This window comes from Heptranchias perlo, chromosome 31, assembly GCF_035084215.1.
Source record: "Heptranchias perlo isolate sHepPer1 chromosome 31, sHepPer1.hap1, whole genome shotgun sequence".
Classification (NCBI taxonomy): domain Eukaryota; kingdom Metazoa; phylum Chordata; class Chondrichthyes; order Hexanchiformes; family Hexanchidae; genus Heptranchias; species Heptranchias perlo.
This window is the reverse complement of record NC_090355.1, coordinates 1,153,663-1,174,518: the sequence shown is the minus strand read 5'-3', so window position 1 is coordinate 1,174,518 and position 20,856 is coordinate 1,153,663. Positions and strand designations below refer to the sequence as shown.

Sequence of the window (20,856 nt, the reverse complement as noted above, 5' to 3'; positions counted from 1 at the left end):
GTAATCGGGGACTGAAGATGGTCAGCTCCTGAATTGCTAGCACTCTGTCTTAGTAAAGCTGTGTTTTCACTGACAGGATCAGAGAGGGTCCGCAGCAGACTCTGAGGAGACCCCAGCCATCCTGGCCATTAAAAAGCTGCGGAACAAGTTCCCGGCGCTGGTGATTGCCTGCGACGTCTGTCTCTGCCCATACACTGCCCACGGGCATTGTGGTAAGTAAACAGCCTGGGTTAAAACCTTCCTTCCTCCTACCCTGATCCCAGCTCGGACCGAGCCCCTCCTACACCTCAGTTTCAGGTTACAAAATGGGACACTTCAAACACACAGAGACACCATGTCAGCCTGAAGCTGGTGGGTCAGGCGGCCTGCCTGTGGTAGATGCTATGTGTGTCTGGGCCAGGCCAGGTGTGAATGACTGTTCATGGGTCAGACAGTGTGTCTCCAATTGACACTGTTTGACACTGTCAGGCCAGGTAAGAGAGTCTTTTCTGACTGATGGCATGTCTAGCTGGGGCAGACAATCTGTCATTATTTGCCATGTCTGGCTCAACCAGATAGTCAACAATTGATGACATGTCTGTCTGTCTCTCTCCCTCTGTCCTTCGTTTACTCTCTTCTCACTCTGTGTGTGTGTGTGTGTGTGTGTGTGTGTGTGTGTCTGTCTGTCTCTCTCTCTCCCTCTGTCCTTCCCTTTATCACCCCCTCACTGTGTGTGTGTGTTTCTCATTCACCCATACTCTCTGCTTGCCCCTCTCCTTCGTCTCGCTCACTTTTTCTCTCCCTCATGCGATCCCTCGCTCGCTTGCGATCCCTCGCGTGCGTTCTCTCACGCACTCTCTCTCTCTCTCTCTCTCTCTCACTGTCACCCTCTCTCTTGTAATACAGTAATGTCAGACTGGGAGGAGGTGCTGAGTGCTTTGACTAGGATTCAATCTCTGACACCTGTGGGTGACCTGGATCCTGAGACCAATTGTCCGTCTGTCTGTTTCTCAAGTTGCACACGTTGGTTCTTGAGCCACTCATTAAGGAAGAATAGCTGAGGTGACCACTTGCACCCAGTGGACACAAGCTGGACGTCAACCCAGTATTTAGAGACGATATTCTAGTCTCTCTACCAACCTTTGCTCCATATCCCTTGATCCCCTTGCCTAATAATTATCTGTCGATAGTCTTGAAAATTTCCAGCATTCCCAGATATTTGGGGGAGAGAGTTCCAGATCTCCACTACTCTTTGTATAAAGACGCGCTTCTTGCCATCACTCCTGAACGGCCTAGCTCTAATTTTAAGATTATGTTCCTTGTTCAGGAATCCCCCACAAGAGGAAATAGTTTCACTGTAGCTACCCTACCGAATCCTTTTATCATTTTAAACACCTGGAATAGATCACTCCTCATTCTTCTATACTCAAGGGAATACAAACCATGTTAATGCAACTTGTGCTCGTAATTTAACCCTTTTAGCCCTGGTCTCATTCTGGTTGAATGGGAGGCACTGCACCCCATCCAGGGCCAATATATCCTTCCAGAGCTGTGGTGCCCAAAGCTGAACACAATACTCTAGATGGGAGTCTAAGGATCTGTACAACTGAAGCATCACTTCCTCCCCTTTGTATTCCAGGCCCCTGATGGTCAGTACCACCGGGGGTAACGGCTCTTGATTTGTTTGTTCTAGGAATACTCCGGGAGGATGGGACATTGAACAATGAAGCAAGTTGCCTGAGGCTTGCAGAGGTGGCACTGGCCTATGCCAAGGCAGGTGAGTGCAGAAACCGGGAGCAATGAGCTCGCAAAAATTTGTACTTTTATAATAAGGCAAAGAATGGAGGGGCAGAGGTCCAGGAAATCCCTCCTTTATTACACTGATATTAACCTATTCACAGCCAAAAAAAGCAATCCAAAGTGACAGTCCCGATCACAGATGTGTAATGTGATAGAGCTTGACCCTTAACCTCTGACTGCTGGACATGAGTTGGGCCCAGTTCGCAGGGGTGGATGTTTACCCTGTCTGCACATTAAATGAGCTTCAACAGTGTTGACCCAGTGGCTGGCATGAGGAATGGAATTGGCATAGGGGCTAGCAGGGAGATGGCGAGTAAGGCTGACTGTTGGATCGGTTTTAAGGGAGCTTTACCCCGAATCTCACCCCTCATTTACTTTGTGCTTTGATGCTGACAACTGGGGCAAAACAATGGAAACGCAACCTGTTCCCAAACACCGAACCTCGACTGAATCAAAACTCCCAATTGAATGATGTTAAAAGCATTCCCATTGTGCCTCTCCACCTGTTCCCAGGATTAAGCACAGTAGATGTTCCTGTGTCTGATTCCGCTGCAGAGGCTGGGCACAAGGCTCAGTAGAAATACTCAACTCTGAAGGACTGACATAACCCCGCCCCCCTCCATGCAGTCAGAAGTGGCTGTCGCTCTTCCATTGGCTGGTGAGGCACCGAATTCAGCAGCTATTTTATTCAGTTCTCAGGCACTTTGTTGAACACAAAAACAAGTTCACGAAAAATGCCAGAAATACAATTTGTGAATTTTGTGTTTGTTAAGTTGTCCTGGACACTGGCTCTGTTGTTTTTTTTAGCGAGGAAGAGAAAAATCTCCAATGTGTGTAGTGGATTTGATTGGTGCTGCTCCCTTCCTCAAGTTCCTCATAGTCTGGGTGGTGCTGTGCATCATCTACACAGCTGTCCCTCAGGTCACTTGTCTGAATGTAGACACAAGCTTGTCTTAAGGAGACAAGAGGATCTGAGACAGGAGCAATCCTGGATGTTAATGGGAGGTGACTGGTCTACTCCCAGGATAGACAATACTCAGGGCCGGACATTAACGCCTGAAAGTCTCATGTTACAAAACAGTAAATGGCAAATAGTGAAATGTAAGACCCTGTTGATATTTTAAGGCAAGTCAGAAATTGGTATCAGACTGGGATCAGCACCAGGAGGCTGTTCGTTTGTTTAAAAAAAAATCTGAAACCCACCTTAATGTTGGTCATTGTAGGTGGGCTTCAGTGTGTTAACTGTGTAGTTCAGTTAGATAACAGGAAAGGGTTTTGTGGTAATAAAAATCATTAATCATGAAGCAAGAGAAGGCAGTTGAAGTTACTGAGAGTTTTTACACGTTCACATGACAACAGGCTAAAGATTCCAGCTCTGTACAGGGAACTATGTAACTTAATGTCCCTTCACCTCTATGTTAGAATCCAGCCCAGACAGGGAGGAACAGAGTCTCCTCTCTGATGAGGGATTGGGCACCACAGTCTGTTGGACCATGTCCTTTGACATCTTGGGCCTGGGCTTTAATCCTGTAGAATGGAGGAATGAAGGTCTCCTGATTCTGGAGCTGACACTGTGTGTTAGGTACTAGGCAAGAATCAGCCCAGACAGAACGGATGAGTCTCATCAGTGAAATGAGGTGGGACAGTCTCAATCCGCTTCTCAATGGGCAGAATTCCATTGCAATAATTCACTGAGCACCAAATAAACCCATTACATCTTCAATTAGATAGAGGAGCCCAAGTGCAGTGATCAAAACAACATTTTAATTAGATTGTGTGAACTTGGATGAAGATTTAATCCACCAGTTATGTGCACATTCCTTTCTCACTGCCCAAGGCAGCCTAGATATCCTTGTGTCATATAACAATGACAAAAAAGGATGGCTTGCGTTAGCTGTTTGAGTCTCCCCTCGGGGGTGGAAAGTTTCTAATTGTGTGTGACTTTTTGGGCCGGAATCTCCCAGTGAGGACTAAGGATTTACAATCGGTCTTGTTTCAGGATGCCATATTGTAGCTCCCTCTGATATGATGGATGGCAGAGTTGGATCCATAAAACAGGCTCTCATCTCCCATGATCTGGGAAACAAGGTAAACCTGCAGTGTGTGGAGTCCATTGGAGCAAGGTCTGGGCTGCTTCTACAAGTCAGATATCTCTAATTTCTGAATCTTCTCTCCTGGTGAGGTGCAAGTTCCAAACGCGAGGATTAATTTCTGGTTGATCTGCAGTATTGGTTCTTCAATTTCCAGCTGTCTCCTCCTCTCCTCAACACACTGATTCTTGCTGAGGTAGTTATATGGCCTAAAGTAACTGTGGATTCTCAAACTGTGAGTGTCACCAGGTTATTCAACCATGGAGGCTATCACAGCGAAGCCCTACCTTATTAACCATTGTTCACATCTGCACACTTTCCAACAGAGCTAACATGAGTAACATGAATTCTGCCAATCTACCCCCTTCCTAGCCCAATGGCCCTGAGGCCAGTGTTAATGCCCCAACTGTGGCTCCAGCTGAGAACAGCTAACTTGGCACAGACCAAGGATTGAACCTGGGACATTCTGGTTTGTGTGCCATCATCCCAGGTCTGTGTGTGTCATTGCTACACCGATTGGGATATGGATGGGGGGGATCGGGGTTGAAATTTTAAAACTGTCTCTGTGTTGGTTCTTTAACACTTCTGTTTGGTGTGTTTTCCGTAGGTTTCTTTGATGAGCTATAGTGCAAAGTTTGCTTCATGTTTCTATGGACCTTTCCGGTGAGTTCCAGCGGTTTAAATCTCAGTTTCACTGATTCTGGCTATAACATGAATGATATGCGATGTGTTTTAGCAGTAAATGCGCTGCTGTTCACTAAACACTGACCTCAGTTTTCCCTGTTACTACTAGAAGATGGAGCAAAGTGGCTGTGCGGGCGGGGCACGGGCGGGCTGTGCGGGCGGGCGCGGTGCGGGTGGGCGCGGCGCGGGCGGGCTGTGCGGGTGGGCGCGGCGCGGGTGGGTGCGGCGAGGAGCGGAGAGTGTGGGTCAGTGCAGCGTGAGAGTGTGGTATGAAAGTGGAGCTCGCTGCCACGTGGAGTTGGTGAAGCAGATAGTATTTACACTTTTAATTAGAGGCTTGATGCATACAAGGATATGAGGGCAGGGTGGGAAGGGGTAATTAGAGTGGGAGGAGCCTCATGTGAACTATAAACCCTGCACAGACCTGTTGGGCCGAATGGCCTGTTTGCGTGCTGTAGATCCTGTGTAATTCTATGTCCTTTACCGTCAGTGATGCTGCCCAGTCAAAGCCGGCTTTTGGAGACCGGAGGTGTTACCAGCTGCCACCAGGTGCCAGAGGGCTGGCTATCCGAGCTGTGGTAAGTCAATGCCCGTGTAGTTCGAGCAGTCAACTCAAAGTTAGAGTTCTCTGTCTAAGGTTAAGTGAAGAGTAGCAGTGTTGGGAGGAGCCCAATGATGTGTGTTCCAGCAGCGCCAAGTTAACAGCATTGTGGAAGTACCTTCACCACAGACTGCGGCGTTTGAGTAGAAGGCCCACCATACATATTCGGGGCAACTAGAGATGGGCAATAAATGCCTTGCCAGTGACGTCCATAATCCTGAGAATGAATTTAAAAAATTGTTGCATTACGTGAGGATGGAGAGGATTACAATGCAGTGTGCGATTGTAACTGTGTTGGAGGAGGTTGCTGTGTGAATTGTAGTCATGTTTTCTATGTAAAGGAAAGCTGTATGTAGTCACAGTTGCTCATCCAAATCTCTGTTACCCGTATCCCGTCTTGCACCAGGTCCTATTCACCCATCACCCCGGTGCTCGTTGACCTACATTAGCTACCAGTCCGGGAACGCCTCGATTTTATAATTCTCATCCTTGTTTTCAAATCCCCCCATGGCCTCGCCCCTCCCTATCTCTGTAACTTCCTCAAGCCCTACAACCCTCCGAGATCTCTGCACTCCTCCAATTCTTGCCTGTTGCGTTACCCCGATTTAATCGCTCCACCATTGGTGGCCGTGCTTTCAGATGTCTAGACCCTAAGCTCTGGAATTCCCTCCCTAAACCTCTCTGCCTCTCTACCTCTCTCTCCTCCTTTAAGACGCTCCTTAAAACCTACCTCTTTGACCAAGCTTTTGGTCACCTGTCCTAATATCTTATGTGGCTCTGTGTTGGTTTTGTTTTGGTGACAATTCTCTGGTGAAGGGCCTTGGGACGTTTTACTATGTTAAAGGAACTACATAAATACAAGTTGTTGTTATATAGATATAGATGGGTATATTGATGTAGTGGTTCGGGTTCTGGACTGGCAATCATGTGTTTAAATCCCACCACGGCAAGTTGTGAAATAGAATTCAATCAATCTAGGAAAAGAGTGAGAACAAAAGTAGCCACATTGTTCACTAATGAAGGAAATATGCTGCCAGCCACTTCCACACAGTGACTCTTAATGCCCTCTGAAGTGAGCAAATCACTCGGTTGTAAAAACAATTGTGAAAGGCCCACCACCATCTTTCAGGGCAGCTGGGGATGGGCAGTAACATGTAGCCATGCCACGGTCGCTCGACGTCCCAAGTACAAATAAGTTACAGGATCGTGTGCTGGGCTGTGGAAATGGGTGTGTAATGGTGTGCTGGTCCTAGCCATCTGAGGGCTTTACAGAATAGAGTACAAGTGATGTCGAGCCCATAACGAGTGCATTAAAGGAGAAGGCAACTGATTGTGGGCCTCGATCCGTGGCTCTCTCTCTGCTGGTTATTCTGATTGTGGGCCTCGATCCGTGGCTCTCTCTCTGCTGGTTATTCTGATTGTGGGCCTCGATCCGTGGCTCTCTCTCTGCTGGTTATTCTGATTGTGGGCCTCGATCCGTGGCTCTCTGGTTATTGGGATTGTGGACCTCAATCCAGGACGCTGTCTCTGCTGGTTATTGGGATTGTGGACCTCAATCCAGGACGCTGTCTCTGCTGGTTATTGGGATTGTGGACCTCAATCCAGGACGCTGTCTCTGCTGGTTATTGGGATTGTGCATGATTCGGGCGTGACTCTATCTGATTGTCAGTGGATTACTGAGGATTGACTCCGATTGCTCCCTTGGTGCAGGACCGTGATGTTCGTGAGGGGGCGGACATGCTGATGGTCAAACCTGGAATGCCTTACCTGGACATTGTCCGAGATGTGAAAAACAAAGTAAGTTAGTGCGCCTTCCCTCTACTGGTTAACTGGGGGAGGCGCGGTTTCGTACAGATAGCAGGTTGGGTTTGGGACCCCGTAGCTGAGGGCGGACTGGGGTTGAAGAGTTTTTTCTCCAGTAATTTTATTCCCTCCACTCCTGAAGATACTGACTCACAGAATCACAGAAGGAGGCCGTTTGGCCCATCACACTTGTGCTGGGTAACTTAGACTGAGGTGTAACCATCCATTACCTTGTTCAAGTGGCCACTTTTAATACCCGAGTCAGACAATGCCTGCCTGAAATTCTGCCTGCTGTACATGGTGTAAATGAATGTATCTAGTGACAATCCAGCTGTTTTGCACATAATGAAAATGAACAGCTGTATGTAGTGACAGTTCAGGACTATCAAGCTCAGGAACTTTCCCCACTGATATAGTTAGCACCCTCAAAAGATCAAAGTAGTTGGAAAAAGATAATTTAACTTTAATTTTAAAAAGATGCTTGGCTTGGGGCAGTGGAGAGAGTGAGTGTGTTAGTCAGAGGAAGGGCTCACCTTCAAAGACGTTTTTCTGCTGGCTGTGGAACAGTGAGTTCTGTCCTCATGGGTGTAAGAATGGTTCATTATTGGAGGAGACTCTTAGATGGAGATATTTTGTTTATGTTTGAGAGTTGTCACGTCACCTTGGCAGGACTGACCCTGTCATGGTGAAGTGCCACTCGGAGTTATATTCAGAGTTTCCTGCCTGTTACTTTAATTTTCTATATTCTAATGGGTTTCCTTCATCTCTACACGATGGTAGTATCACTGACCGTTTGGTAAAGTTCACTATGGCCACTGAGAGATGGAAGTGGTTACTCATTATAGGGATGTGGCCTGTGTATTACCAGTGCTAAATGTTACCTGGTAGAATTTAAGAGAAGCACAACAGGGCAAAGTCTTGAGAAAGAAGTCAGTTTTATTGCTCAAGAATGTTTTCTTTTTGTAGACATAATGATAGAAATACACTCTGCATAAGAATGTCATGATTATTTACTATGAATTTAGTGATGTGTTGTAGTTACTGACTGCTCAGTGTTTAGCAGTTACAGTGTGCTCTCTCTCTCTTCCCATGCCCCTTCAGTACCCCTCACATCCACTGGCAATTTACCATGTCTCAGGAGAGTTTGCGATGCTGTGGCATGGGGCCCAGGCTGGAGCGTTTGACCTCAGGATAGCTGTGATGGAGGCTCTGACCAGCTTCAGGAGGGCAGGTAATACTCTAACCAAACAATCAGCACTTCTTGCAGTGGGTTAATCCCTTGCATGAAGCCAGGTTTCAGCACTGTGTCCGTTTATCCTACAATACACAGCGAGCTCTGTGTAGCCCAGTGTCCGTAGGAACACAGGCACTGGGGGAATGTGGAGTCTAAGTCACCTCATACTTGGCTTTGTCCCCTTTGCGTTGAGTTGTGATTTAGAAATCAATGAAAAGATGATTTGTAATATATCAGAGCACCTCATACGCTGCAGACTCAGTAGTTATCAGCATCTGGTATGAGTGAAGGTTGTAATAAACTAAAGGTAGATTAAAGCTGTGCATGAACAAGGAGAAAATCAGTTGGGGTTTCTGCTGTCCAGCAAGTTGCCCTCGACTTCCTTGACCAAGTGCCCACTCTTTACACGTGAATCTGGACCGCATGTGGCAACTGGCTATTCAACTGTGGAGGTCATCACAACAGAGACCACTCTTGCCCTCACCCAATGTGCATGCGGTCAGAGACACACTTTCTGGCAGAGGTCAGTGGACAGTGATTGGGAGGGAACTCTGATTTATTTTTGTTTCTTTTCGGTCTTTTGAAGTTGACATTTGCCAGCCGGCTAGAAAGTTCATCTGCAGTCTAAGATTCATGGATATTGAAAATATCTTCTGGGGAGACTGGGAGCCATTGCGGCAAACACCTTCCTCCCGATCACACTATCAAGGCTTTGGATCCAAAAGCTACTCAGCACTCACTCAGCTGTCAGTCTCTCCTGGGATGTTTTTATTTGTCCTCAGTGGGACACTCTATAGGGGATCGCTCTGGGTGGGACACTGTATAGGAGATTGCTCTGGGTGGGACATTCTAAAAGGGATTGCTCTGGGTGGGACATTCTATAGGGGATTGCTCTGGGTGGGACATTCTATAGGAGATTGCTCTGGGTGGGACATTCTATCGGAGATTGCTCTGGGTGGGACATTCTATAGGAGATCGCTCTGGGTGGGACACTCTATAGGAGATTGCTCTGGGTGGGACATTCTAAAAGGGATTGCTCTGGGTGGGACACTCTATAGGAGATTGCTCTGGGTGGGACATTCTATAGGAGATCGCTCTGGGTGGGACACTCTATAGGAGATTGCTCTGGGTGGGACATTCTATAGGAGATCGCTCTGGGTGGGACATTCTAAAAGGGATCGCTCTGGGTGGGACATTCTATAGGGGATTGCTCTGGGTGGGACATTCTATAGGAGATTGCTCTGGGTGGGACACTCTATAGGAGATTGCTCTGGGTGGGACATTCTAAAAGGGATCGCTCTGGGTGGGACATTCTAAAAGGGATCGCTCTGGGTGGAACATTCTAAAAGGGATCGCTCTGGGTGGGACATTCTATAGGAGATTGCTGTGGGTGGGACATTCTAAAAGGGATTGCTCTGGGTGGGACACTCTATAGGAGATTGCTCTGGGTGGGACATTCTATAGGAGATCGCTCTGGGTGGGACATTCTAAAAGGGATCGCTCTGGGTGGGACATTCTAAAAGGGATCGCTCTGGGTGGGACACTCTATCGGAGATTGCTCTGGGTGGGACATTCTATAGGAGATTGCTCTGGGTGGGACATTCTAAAAGGGATCGCTCTGGGTGGGACATTCTAAAAGGGATCACTCTGGGTGGGACACTCTATAGGGATTTGCCCTGGGTTGGACATTCTATAGGGGATTGCTGTGGGTGGGACATTCTATAGGGGATTGCTGTGGGTTGACAATCTATATGGGATTGCTCTGGTTGGGACATTCTATAGGGGATTGCTCTGGGTGGGACATTCTTCATAGAATCATAGAATCATAGAAGTTACAACATGGAAACAGGCCCTTCGGCCCAACATGTCCATGTCGCCCAGTTTATACCACTAAGCTAGTCCCAATTGCCTGCACTTGGCCCATATCCATCTATACCCATCTTACCCATGTAACTGTCCAAATGCTTTTTAAAAGACAAAATTGTACCCGCCTCTACTACTGCCTCTGGCAGCTCGTTCCAGACACTCACCACCCTTTGAGTGAAAAAATTGCCCCTCTGGACCCTTTTGTATCTCTCCCCTCTCACCTTAAATCTGTGCCCCCTCGTTATAGACTCCCCTACCTTTTGGAAAAGATTTTGACTATCTACCTTATCTATGCCCCTCATTATTTTATAGACTTCTATAAGATCACCCCTTAACCTCCTACTCTCCAGGGAAAAAAGTCCCAGTCTGTCTAACCTCTCCCTATAAGTCAAACCATCAAGTCCCGGTAGCATCCTAGTAAATCTTTTTTGCACTCTTTCTAGTTTAATAATATCCTTTCTATAATAGGGTGACCAGAACTGTACACGGTACTCCAAGTGTGGCCTCACCAATGCCCTGTACAACTTCAACAAGACATCCCAACTCCTGCATTCAATGTTCTGACCAATGAAACCAAGCATGCCGAATGCCTTCTTCACCACCCTATCCACCTGTGACTCCACTTTCAAGGAGCTATGAACCTGTACTCCTAGATCTCTTTGTTCTATAACTCTCCCCAACGCCCTACCATTAACGGAGTAGGTCCTGGCCCGGGGATTTGCCCTGGGTTGGACATTCTATAGGGGATTGCTCTGGGTGGGACACTCTATCGGAGATTGCTCTGGGTGGGACATTCTATAGGAGATCGCTCTGGGTGGGACACTCTATAGGAGATTGCTCTGGGTGGGACATTCTATAGGAGATTGCTCTGGGTGGGACATTCTAAAAGGGATCGCTCTGGGTGGGACATTCTATAGGGGATTTCTCTGGGTGGGACATTCTATAGGGGATTGCTCTGGGTGGGACATTCTATAGGGGATTGCTCTGGGTGGGACATTCTATAGGGGATTGCTCTGGGTGGGACATTCTATAGGGGATTGCTCTGGTTCGGACATTCTATAGGTGATTGCCCTGGGTTGGACATTCTATAGGGGATTGCTGTGGGTTGACAATCTATATGGGATTGCTCTGGTTGGGATATTCTATAGGGGATTGCTCTGGGTGGGACATTCTATAGGTGATTGCTCTGGGGGGACATTCTATAGGGGATTGCTCTGGGTGGGACATTCTATAGGGGATTGCTCTGGGTGGGACATTCTGTAGGTGATTGCTCTGGGTGAGACATTCTGTAGGTGATTGCTCTGGGTGGGACATTCTGTAGGTGATTGCTCTGGGTGAGACATTCTGTAGGTGATTGCTGTGGGTGGGACATTCTGTAGGTGATTGCTCTGGGTGAGACATTCTATAGGGGATTGCTCTGGGTGGGACATTCTATAGGTGGTTGCGCTGGGTGGGACATTTTATATGGGATTGCTCTGGTTGGGACATTCTATAGGGGATTGCTCTGGGTGGGACATTCTACAGAGGATTGCTCTGGTTGGGACATTCTGTAGGTGATTTCTCTGGGTTGGATATTCTATTGGGGATTGCTCTGGGTGAGACATTCTGTAGGTGATTGCTCTGGGTTGGATATTCTATAGGGGATTGCTCTGGGTGGGACATTCTATAGGGATTTGCCCTGGGTTGGACATTCTATGGGGGATTGCTCTGGTTGGGACATTCTATAGGTTATTGCCCTGGGTTGGACATTCTATAGGGGGTTGCTGTGGGTTGACAATCTATATGGGATTGCTCTGGTTGGGACATTCAATAGGGGATTGCTCTGGGTGGGACATTCTGTAGGTGATTGCTCTGGGTGAGACATTCTGTAGGTGATTGCTCTGGGTGAGACATTCTATAGGGGATTGCTCTGGGTGGGACATTCTGTTGGGGATTGCTCTGGGTGAGACATTCTGTAGGTGATTGCTCTGGTTGGGACATTCAATAGGGGATTGCTCTGGGTGGGACATTCTGTAGGTGATTGCTCTGGGTGAGACATTCTGTAGGTGATTGCTCTGGGTGAGACATTCTATAGGGGATTGCTCTGGGTGAGACATTCTATAGGGGATTGCTCTGGGTGGGACATTCTATAGGGATTTGCCCTGGGTTGGACATTCTATAGGGGATTGCTCTGGTTGGGACATTCTATAGGTGATTGCTCTGGTTGGGACATTCTATAGGGGATTGCTGTGGGTTGACAATCTATATGGGATCGCTCTGGGTGGGACATTCGATAGGTGATTGCTCTGGGTGGGACATTCTATAGGTGATTGCTCTGGGTGGGACACTCTATAGGTGATTGCTCTGGGTGGGACATTCTATAGGTGATTGCTCTGAGTGGGACATTCTATAGGGGATTGCTCTGGTTGGGACATTCTATAGGGGATTGCTCTGGTTGGGACATTCTATAGGAGATTGCTCTGGGTGGGACATTCTATAGGTGATTGCTCTGAGTGGGACATTCTATAGGGGATTGCTCTGGTTGGGACATTCTGTTGGGGATTGCTCTGGGTGAGACATTCTGTAGGTGATTGCCCTGGGTTGGACATTCTATAGGGGATTGCTGTGGGTTGACAATCTATATGGGATTGCTCTGGTTGGGACATTCTATAGGGGATTGCTCTGGTTTGGACATTCTATAGGTGATTGCTTTAGGTGGGACATTCTATAGGTGATTGCTGTGGTTTGACAATCTATATGGGATTGCTCTGGTTGGGACATTCTATAGGGGATTGCTCTGGTTGAGACATTCTATAGGGGATTGCTCTGGTTGGGACATTCTATAGGTGATTGCCCTGGGTTGGACATTCTATAGGGGATTGCTGTGGGTTGACAATCTATATGGGATTGCTCTGGTTGGGACATTCTATATGGGATTGCTCTGGGTGGGACATTCTATCGGTGATTGCTCTGGGTGGGACATTCTGTAGGGGATTGCTCTGGGTGGGACATTCTATATGGGATTGCTCTGGTTGGGACATTCTATATGGGATTGCTCTGGTTGGGACATTCTATATGGGATTGCTTTAGGTGGGACATTCTATAGGTGATTGCTGTGGGTTGACAATCTATATGGGATTGCTCTGGGTGGGACATTCTGTAGGTGATTGCTCTGGGTGGGACATTCTGTAGGTGATTGCTCTGGGTGGGACATTCTGTGGGTGATTGCTCTGGGTGGGACATTCTATCGGTGATTGCTCTGGGTGAGACATTCTATAGGGGATTGCTCTGGGTGGGACATTCTGTAGGTGATTGCTCTGGGTGAGACATTCTATAAGGGATTGCTCTGGGTGGGACATTCTGTAGGTGATTGCTCTGGGTGAGACATTCTATAGGGGATTGCTCTGGGTGGGGCATTCTGTGGGTGATTGCTCTGGGTGAGACATTCTATAGGGGATTGCTCTGGGTGGGACATTCTTTTGGTGATTGCTCTGGTTGGGACATTCTATAGGGGATTGCTGTGGGTTGACAATCCATATGGGATTGCTCTGGTTGGGACATTCTATAGGGGATTGCTCTGGGTGGGACATTCTATAGGTGATTGCTCTGGGTGGGACATTCTATGGGGGATTGCTCTGGGTGGGACATTCTATAGGGGATTTGCCCTGGGTTGGACATTCTATAGGGGATTGCTCTGGTAGGGACATTCTATAGGGGATTGCTCTGGGTGGGACATTCTGTAGGTGATTGCTCTGGGTGGGACATTCTGTAGGTGATTGCTCTGGGTGAGACATTCTATGCGGGATTGCTCTGGGTGGGACATTCTGTAGGTGATTGCTCTGGGTGAGACATTCTATGGGGGATTGCTCTGGGTGGGACATTCTGTAGGTGATTGCTCTGGGTGAGACATTCTATAGGGGATTGCTCTGGGTGGGACATTCTGTGGGTGATTGCTCTGGGTGAGACATTCTATAGGGGATTGCTCTGGGTGGGACATTCTGTAGGTGATTGCTCTGGGTGGGACATTCTATAGGTGATTGCTCTGGGTGGGACATTCTATGGGGGATTGCTCTGGTAGGGACATTCTATAGGGGGTTGCTCTGGGTGGGACATTCTGTAGGTGATTGCTCTGGGTGGGACATTGTGTAGGTGATTGCTCTGGGTGAGACATTCTATGGGGGATTGCTCTGGGTGGGACATTCCGTAGGTGATTGCTCTGGGTGGGACATTCTGTCGGTGATTGCTCTGGGTGGTACATTCTGTCGGTGATTGCTCTGGGTGGGACATTCTGTAGGTGATTGCTCTGGGTGAGACATTCTATGGGGGATTGCTCTGGGTGGGACATTCTGTCGGTGATTGCTCTGGGTGGGACATTCTGTCGGTGATTGCTCTGGGTGGGACATTCTGTAGGTGATTGCTCTGGGTGGGACATTCTGTAGGTGATTGCTCTGGGTGAGACATTCTGTAGGTGATTGCTCTGGGTGAGACATTCTATAGGGGATTGCTCTGGGTGGGACATTCTGTCGGTGATTGCTCTGGGTGAGACATTCTATAGGGGATTGCTCTGGGTGGGACATTCTGTGGGTGATTGCTCTGGGTGAGACATTTTATAGGGGATTGCTCTGGGTGGGACATTCTGTAGGTGATTGCTCTGGGTGGGACATTCTTTTGGTGATTGCTCTGGTTGGGACATTCTATAGGGGATTGCTGTGGGTTGACAATCCATATGGGATTGCTCTGGTTGGGACATTCTATAGGGGATTGCTCTGGGTGGGACATTCTATAGGTGATTGCTCTGGGTGGGACATTCTATGGGGGATTGCTCTGGGTGGGACATTCTATAGGGGATTTGCCCTGGGTTGGACATTCTATTGGGGATTGCTCTGGTAGGGACATTCTATAGGGGATTGCTCTGGGTGGGACATTCTGTAGGTGATTGCTCTGGGTGGGACATTCTGTAGGTGATTGCTCTGGGTGGGACATTCTGTAGGTGATTGCTCTGGGTGAGGCATTCTATAGGGGAATGCTGTGGGTTGAGAATCTATATGGGATTGCTCTGGTTGGGACATTCTATATGGGATTGCTCTGGGTGGGACATTCTATAGGGGATTGCTCTGGGTGGGACATTCTGTAGGTGATTGCTCTGGGTGGGACATTCTGTCGGTGATTGCTCTGGGTGGGACATTCTGTAGGTCATTGCTCTGGGTGAGACATTCTATAGGGGATTGCTCTGGGTGGGACATTCTGTAGGTGATTGCTCTGGGTGAGACATTCTATAGGGGATTGCTCTGGGTGGGACATTCTGTGGGTGATTGCTCTGGGTGAGACATTCTATAGGGGATTGCTCTGGGTGGGACATTCTGTAGGTGATTGCTCTGGGTGGGACATTCTTTTGGTGATTGCTCTGGTTGGGACATTCTATAGGGGATTGCTGTGGGTTGACAATCCATATGGGATTGCTCTGGTTGGGACATTCTATAGGGGATTGCTCTGGGTGGGACATTCTATCGGTGATTGCTCTGGGTGGGACATTCTATGGGGGATTGCTCTGGGTGGGACATTCTATAGGGGATTTGCCCTGGGTTGGACATTCTATAGGGGATTGCTCTGGTAGGGACATTCTATAGGGGATTGCTCTGGGTGGGACATTCTATAGGGGATTGCTCTGGTAGGGACATTCTATAGGGGATTGCTCTGGGTGGGACATTCTGTAGGTGATTGCTCTGGGTGGGACATTCTGTAGGTGATTGCTCTGGGTGAGACATTCTTTCGGGGATTGCTCTGGGTGGGACATTCTGTAGGTGATTACTCTGGGTGAGACATTCTATAGGGGATTGCTGTGGGTTGACAATCTATATGGGATTGCTCTGGTTGGGACTTTCTGTTCAGGATTGCTCTGGTTGGGACATTCTATAGGGGATTGCTCCGGATGGGACATTCTGTAGGGATTTGCCCTGGGTTGGACATTCTATAGGGGATTGCTGTGGGTTGACAATCTATGTGGGATTGCTCTGGTTGGGACATTCTATAGGGGATTGCTCTGGTTGGGACATTCTATACGGGATTGCTCTGGTTGGGACATTCTATAGGGGATTGCTCTGGGTGGAATATTCTATAGGGGATTGCTCTGGGTGGGATATTCTATAGGGGATTGCTCTGGTTGGGACATTCTATAGGTGATTGCTCTGGGTTTGACATTCTGTAGGGGATTGCTCTGGTTTGGACATTCTGTCGGGCATTGCTGTGGGTTGGACATTCTGTAGGGGATTGCTCTGGGTGGGACATTCTATAGGGGATTGCTCTGGGTTGGACATTCTGTAGGGGATTCTCTGGGTTGGACATTCTATAGGGGGTTGCTCTGGGTGGGACATTCTGTAGGGGATTGCTCTGGGTTGGACATTCTATAGGGGATTGCTCTGGGTTGGACATTCTATAGGGGATTGCTCTGGGTGGGACATTCTATAGGGGATTGCTCTGGGTTGGACATTCTCGAGGGGATTGCTCTGGGTTGGACATTCTAGAGGGGATTGCTCTGGTTGGGACATTCTAGAGGGGATTGCTCTGGTTGGGACATTCTATAGGGGATCGCACTGGGTGGAACATTCTCTTGGGGATCGCTCTGGGTGGGACATTCTATAGGGGATCGCACTGGGTGGAACATTCTATAGGGGATCGCTCTGGGTGGGACATTCTATAGGGGACCGCACTGGGTGGAACATTCTATAGGGGATCGCTCTGGGTGTGACATTCTATAGGGGATCGCTCTGGGTGGGACATTCTATCGGGGATTCCTCTGGGTGGAACATTCTAGAGGGGATTCCTCTGGGTGGATCTCGATCAAAGAAAGATGAGTACCAGCGGATGGCTCCTGCTGGGGATTGTTTTCCAGTTCGGTGTTTGTTGAAGGATGATGGTGAAGTACGTGTGATGTTTATTCTGCTGTGTTTGGGTTTTCTAGGTGCTGATATCATCATTACGTACTATGTGCCACAGCTCCTGAAATGGCTAAAGGACGTTTGATGCTGCTCCCTCTCAGGCAAAGAACACACAGGATTCTGAAGAATTTTAAACCATTCCCATTGACCTCTCTACCCCATCTCCTGTCCATCCTGCTCCTCCTTGGTACCATGACCGATATTATACCAAATATCTTGTTGATAATGGCTAGCTACATTATTTTAAACATGAACCCTAGTGTTCGACCAAAAATAGATTTTCACGGAAATATTTAGTTGCATGATGTGTGTGAGTGAAAGCGGGAGAGAAATCGAGAGAGAGACTAGAGGAAATGAGTGAAAGTGGTTGAAAGATTGTGCAGCTAATCAGTAATTGACTGCATTTCTGTTAAGTGTCTGATTTTGTAAAGGATCTGTTGTGTATTGCAAACACACAGAGAGCATCAGGGATTTAATCTGAACGAATTAACAGGCTTTGTGAATAGACCATGTGACTGGGTATTTTAATGTACTATGTAGTACCTGCTGCTGCCATGTGCCTTCCTGGACCCGACTGTTCGACGTGTACAGACTCCCCAACACACGTTACCAATATTACCTGTAATTGAAATGTGAAACCCAGTGAACAATTGCAAATGAAATAGAATCCGCTGTTTTAATAAAACAAATACAAAAAAATTAAATGCTGTTTGCTCTGCCTCTTAAAACGGGACTGTGAATCATTCCTTTGAGTTTCATCGTGTTTCCTTGCAGTGTGAATATTGAACACTCCCTGACTAGGTACAGCACAGCTGTCCCTGCAGTGTGAGTACTGAACACTCCCAGACCAGGTACAACAGATCCATCTCGGCCTCCTCCCGATATCCCCACCATCATAGAAGCCAGTCTTCAGCCAATTCGATTCACTCCACGTGATATCAAGAAACGGTTGAGTGCACTGGATACAGCAAAGGCTATGGGCCCTGACGACATCCCGGCTGTAGTGCTGAAGACTTGTGCTTCAGAACTAGCCGCGCCTCTAACCAAGCTGTACCAGTACAGCTACAACACTGGCATCTACCCGACAATGTGGAAAATTGCTTAGGTATGTCCTGTCCACAAAAAGCAGGACAAATCCAATCCAACCAATTACCGCCCCATCAGTCTACTCTCAATCATCAGCAAAGTGATGGAAGGTGTCGTCGACAGTGCTATCAAGCGGCATTGACTCACCAATAACCTGCTCACCGATGCTCAGTTTGGGTTCTGCCATGACCACTCAGCTCCAGACCTCATTACCCCCTTGGTCCAAACATGGACAAAAGAGCTGAATTCCAGAGGTGAGGTGAGAGTGACTGCCCTTGACATCAAGGCAGCATTTAACAGAGTGTGGCACCAAGGAGCCCTCGTAAAATTGAGGTCAATGGGAATCAGGGGGAAAACTCTCCAGTGGCTGGAGGCATACCTAGCACAAAGGAAGACGGTAGTGGTTGTTGGAGGCCAATCATCTCAGCCCCAGGGCATTGCTGCAGGAGTTCCTCAGGGCAGTGTCCAAGGCCCAACCATCTTCAGCTGCTTCATCAATGACCTTCCCTCCATCATAAGGTTAGAAATGGGGACATTCGCTGATGATTGCACAGTGTTCAGTTCCATTCGCAACCCCTCAGATAATAAAGCAGTCGGTGCCTGCATGCAGCAAGACCTGGACAACATGCAGGCTTGGGCTGATAATTGGCAAGTAACATTTGTGCCAGACAAGTGCCAGGCAGTGACCATCTCCAACAAGAGAGAGTCTAACCACCTCCTCTTGACATTCAATGGCATTACCATCGCCGAATCCCCCACCATCAACATCCTGGGGGTCACCATTGACCAGAGCCTTAACTGGGCCAGCTACATAAATACTGTGGCTACAAGAGTAAGTCAGAGGCTGGGTATTCTGCGGCGAGTGACTCCCCTCCTGACTCCCCAAAGCCTTTCCACCATCTACAAGGCACAAGTCAGGAGTGTGATGGAATACTCTCCAACTTGCCTGGATGAGTGCAGCACCAAAAACAGTAAAGAAGCTTGACTCCATCCAGGACAAAGCAGCCCGCTTGATTGGCACCCCATCCACCACCCTAAACATTCACTCCCTTCACCACCGGCGCACCGTGGCTGCAGTGTGTACCATCCACAGGATGCACTCCAGCAACTCGTCAAGGCTTCTTCAACAGCACCTCCCAAACCCGCGACCTGTACCACCTAAAAGGACAAGGGCAGCAGGCACATGGGAACAACATCACCTGCACGTTCCCCTCCAAGTCACACACCATCCTGACTTAGAAATATATCGCCGTTCCTTCATCGTCGCTGGGTCAAAATCCTGGAACTCCCTTCCTAACAGAACCGTGGGAGAACTTCACCACACGGACTGCAGCGGTTCAAGAAGGCGGCTTCCCACCACCTTCTCAAGGGCAATTAGGGATGGGCAATAAATGCTGGCCTTGCCAGCGACGCCCACATCCCATGAACGAATAAAAAAAAGAGCTGTCCCTGCAGTGTGAGTACTGAACACTCTCAGACCAGGAACAGCACAGCCAGCTATCCATGCAGTATGAGTATTGAACACTCCCAGACCAGGTACAACACTGCCAGCTGTCCCAGCAGTGGGGCAGATTTTTCTGTGCACTATACCACCAAATATTTAAGCTTCTATTGGTGGCACAGAGCTTTGGTGGGGTCTAACATGGGTCACAAAATCGGGTATGCGGGCTAGCGCATCAAAATCACGGCTCTAACAGTTTTTTGGCCAGGTAGAAATGCCAGGATTTTGCCAGCACAAGCCACATTCTTTGCTGGATCTTGGGGCTTTCTCTGCAGGCCTGCTCATCCATTTGAAGTGGGCTCAGTACTGTGTGGATGGCCTGACCTGGGGAAATAGCCTTCTTAAAAAGTGAGCATCACTTTAATTTTTGGTTGGAAGTGAGATTTTTTTTCTGTTTGTATACATTTATCTGCATTTTTCTTGGTGCATTAATTTTTGTTTCTTCTTTAGGCCTGATTATTATTTCCATTGCAAGACTTTTATTTCCCATTCCATTTCTTACAACTTAAGAACATAAGAACATAAGAAATAGGAGCAGGAGTAGGCCAATCGGCCCCTCAAGCCTGCTCCGCCATTCAATAAGATCATGGCTGATCTGGTCCTAACCTCAAATCTAAAATCATGTCCAATTTCCTGCCCGCTCCCCGTAACCCCTAATTCCCTTTACTTCTAGGAAACTGTCTATTTCTGTTTTAAATTTATTTAATGATGTAGCTTCCACAGCTTCCTGGGGCAGCAAATTCCACAGACCTACCACCCTCTGAGTGAAGAAGTTTCTCCTCATCTCAGTTTTGAAAGAGCAGCCCCTTATTCTAAGATTATACCCCCTCGTTCTAGTTTCACCCATCCTTGGGAACATCCTTACCGCATCCACCCGATCAAGCCCCTTCACAATCTTATATGTTTCAATAAGATCGCCTCTCATTCTTCTGAACTCCAATGAGTAGAGTCCCAATCTACTCAACCTCTCCTCATATGTCCGCCCCCTCATCCCCGGGATTAACCGAGTGAACCTTCTTTGTACTGCCTCGAGAGCAAGTATGTCTTTTCTTAAGTATGGAGACCAAAACTGTATGCAGTATTCCAGGTGCGGTCTCACTAATACCTTATATAACTGCAGCAATACCTCCCTGTTTTTATATTCTATCCCCCTAGCAATAAAAGCCAACATTCCATTGGCCTTCTTGATCACCTGCTGCACCTGCATACTAACCTTTTGATTTTCTTGCACTAGGACCCCCAGATCCCTTTGTACTGCAGTACTTTCCAGTTTCTCGCCATTGAGATAATAACTTGCT

The 20,856-nt window shown here is 47.9% G+C and overlaps 1 protein-coding gene across 2 annotated transcripts in view; it reads left to right on the top strand.

Annotated features, from left to right (window-relative positions):
• Positions 1-17,699, top strand: part of alad (aminolevulinate dehydratase) — a 33,594-nt gene extending 15,895 nt beyond the window's left edge. For both annotated transcript variants that reach the window (XM_067969453.1, XM_067969454.1), the window contains exons 5-12: positions 77-212; positions 1,673-1,756; positions 3,779-3,867; positions 4,477-4,532; positions 5,044-5,131; positions 6,865-6,951; positions 8,059-8,188; positions 16,995-17,699. In XM_067969453.1, the coding sequence (XP_067825554.1) occupies positions 77-212; positions 1,673-1,756; positions 3,779-3,867; positions 4,477-4,532; positions 5,044-5,131; positions 6,865-6,951; positions 8,059-8,188; positions 16,995-17,056 (732 nt within the window). In that variant the 3' untranslated portion in view covers positions 17,057-17,699. The remainder of the gene's footprint in view (positions 1-76; positions 213-1,672; positions 1,757-3,778; positions 3,868-4,476; positions 4,533-5,043; positions 5,132-6,864; positions 6,952-8,058; positions 8,189-16,994) is intronic.
• Positions 17,700-20,856: the final 3,157 nt, after the last annotated feature.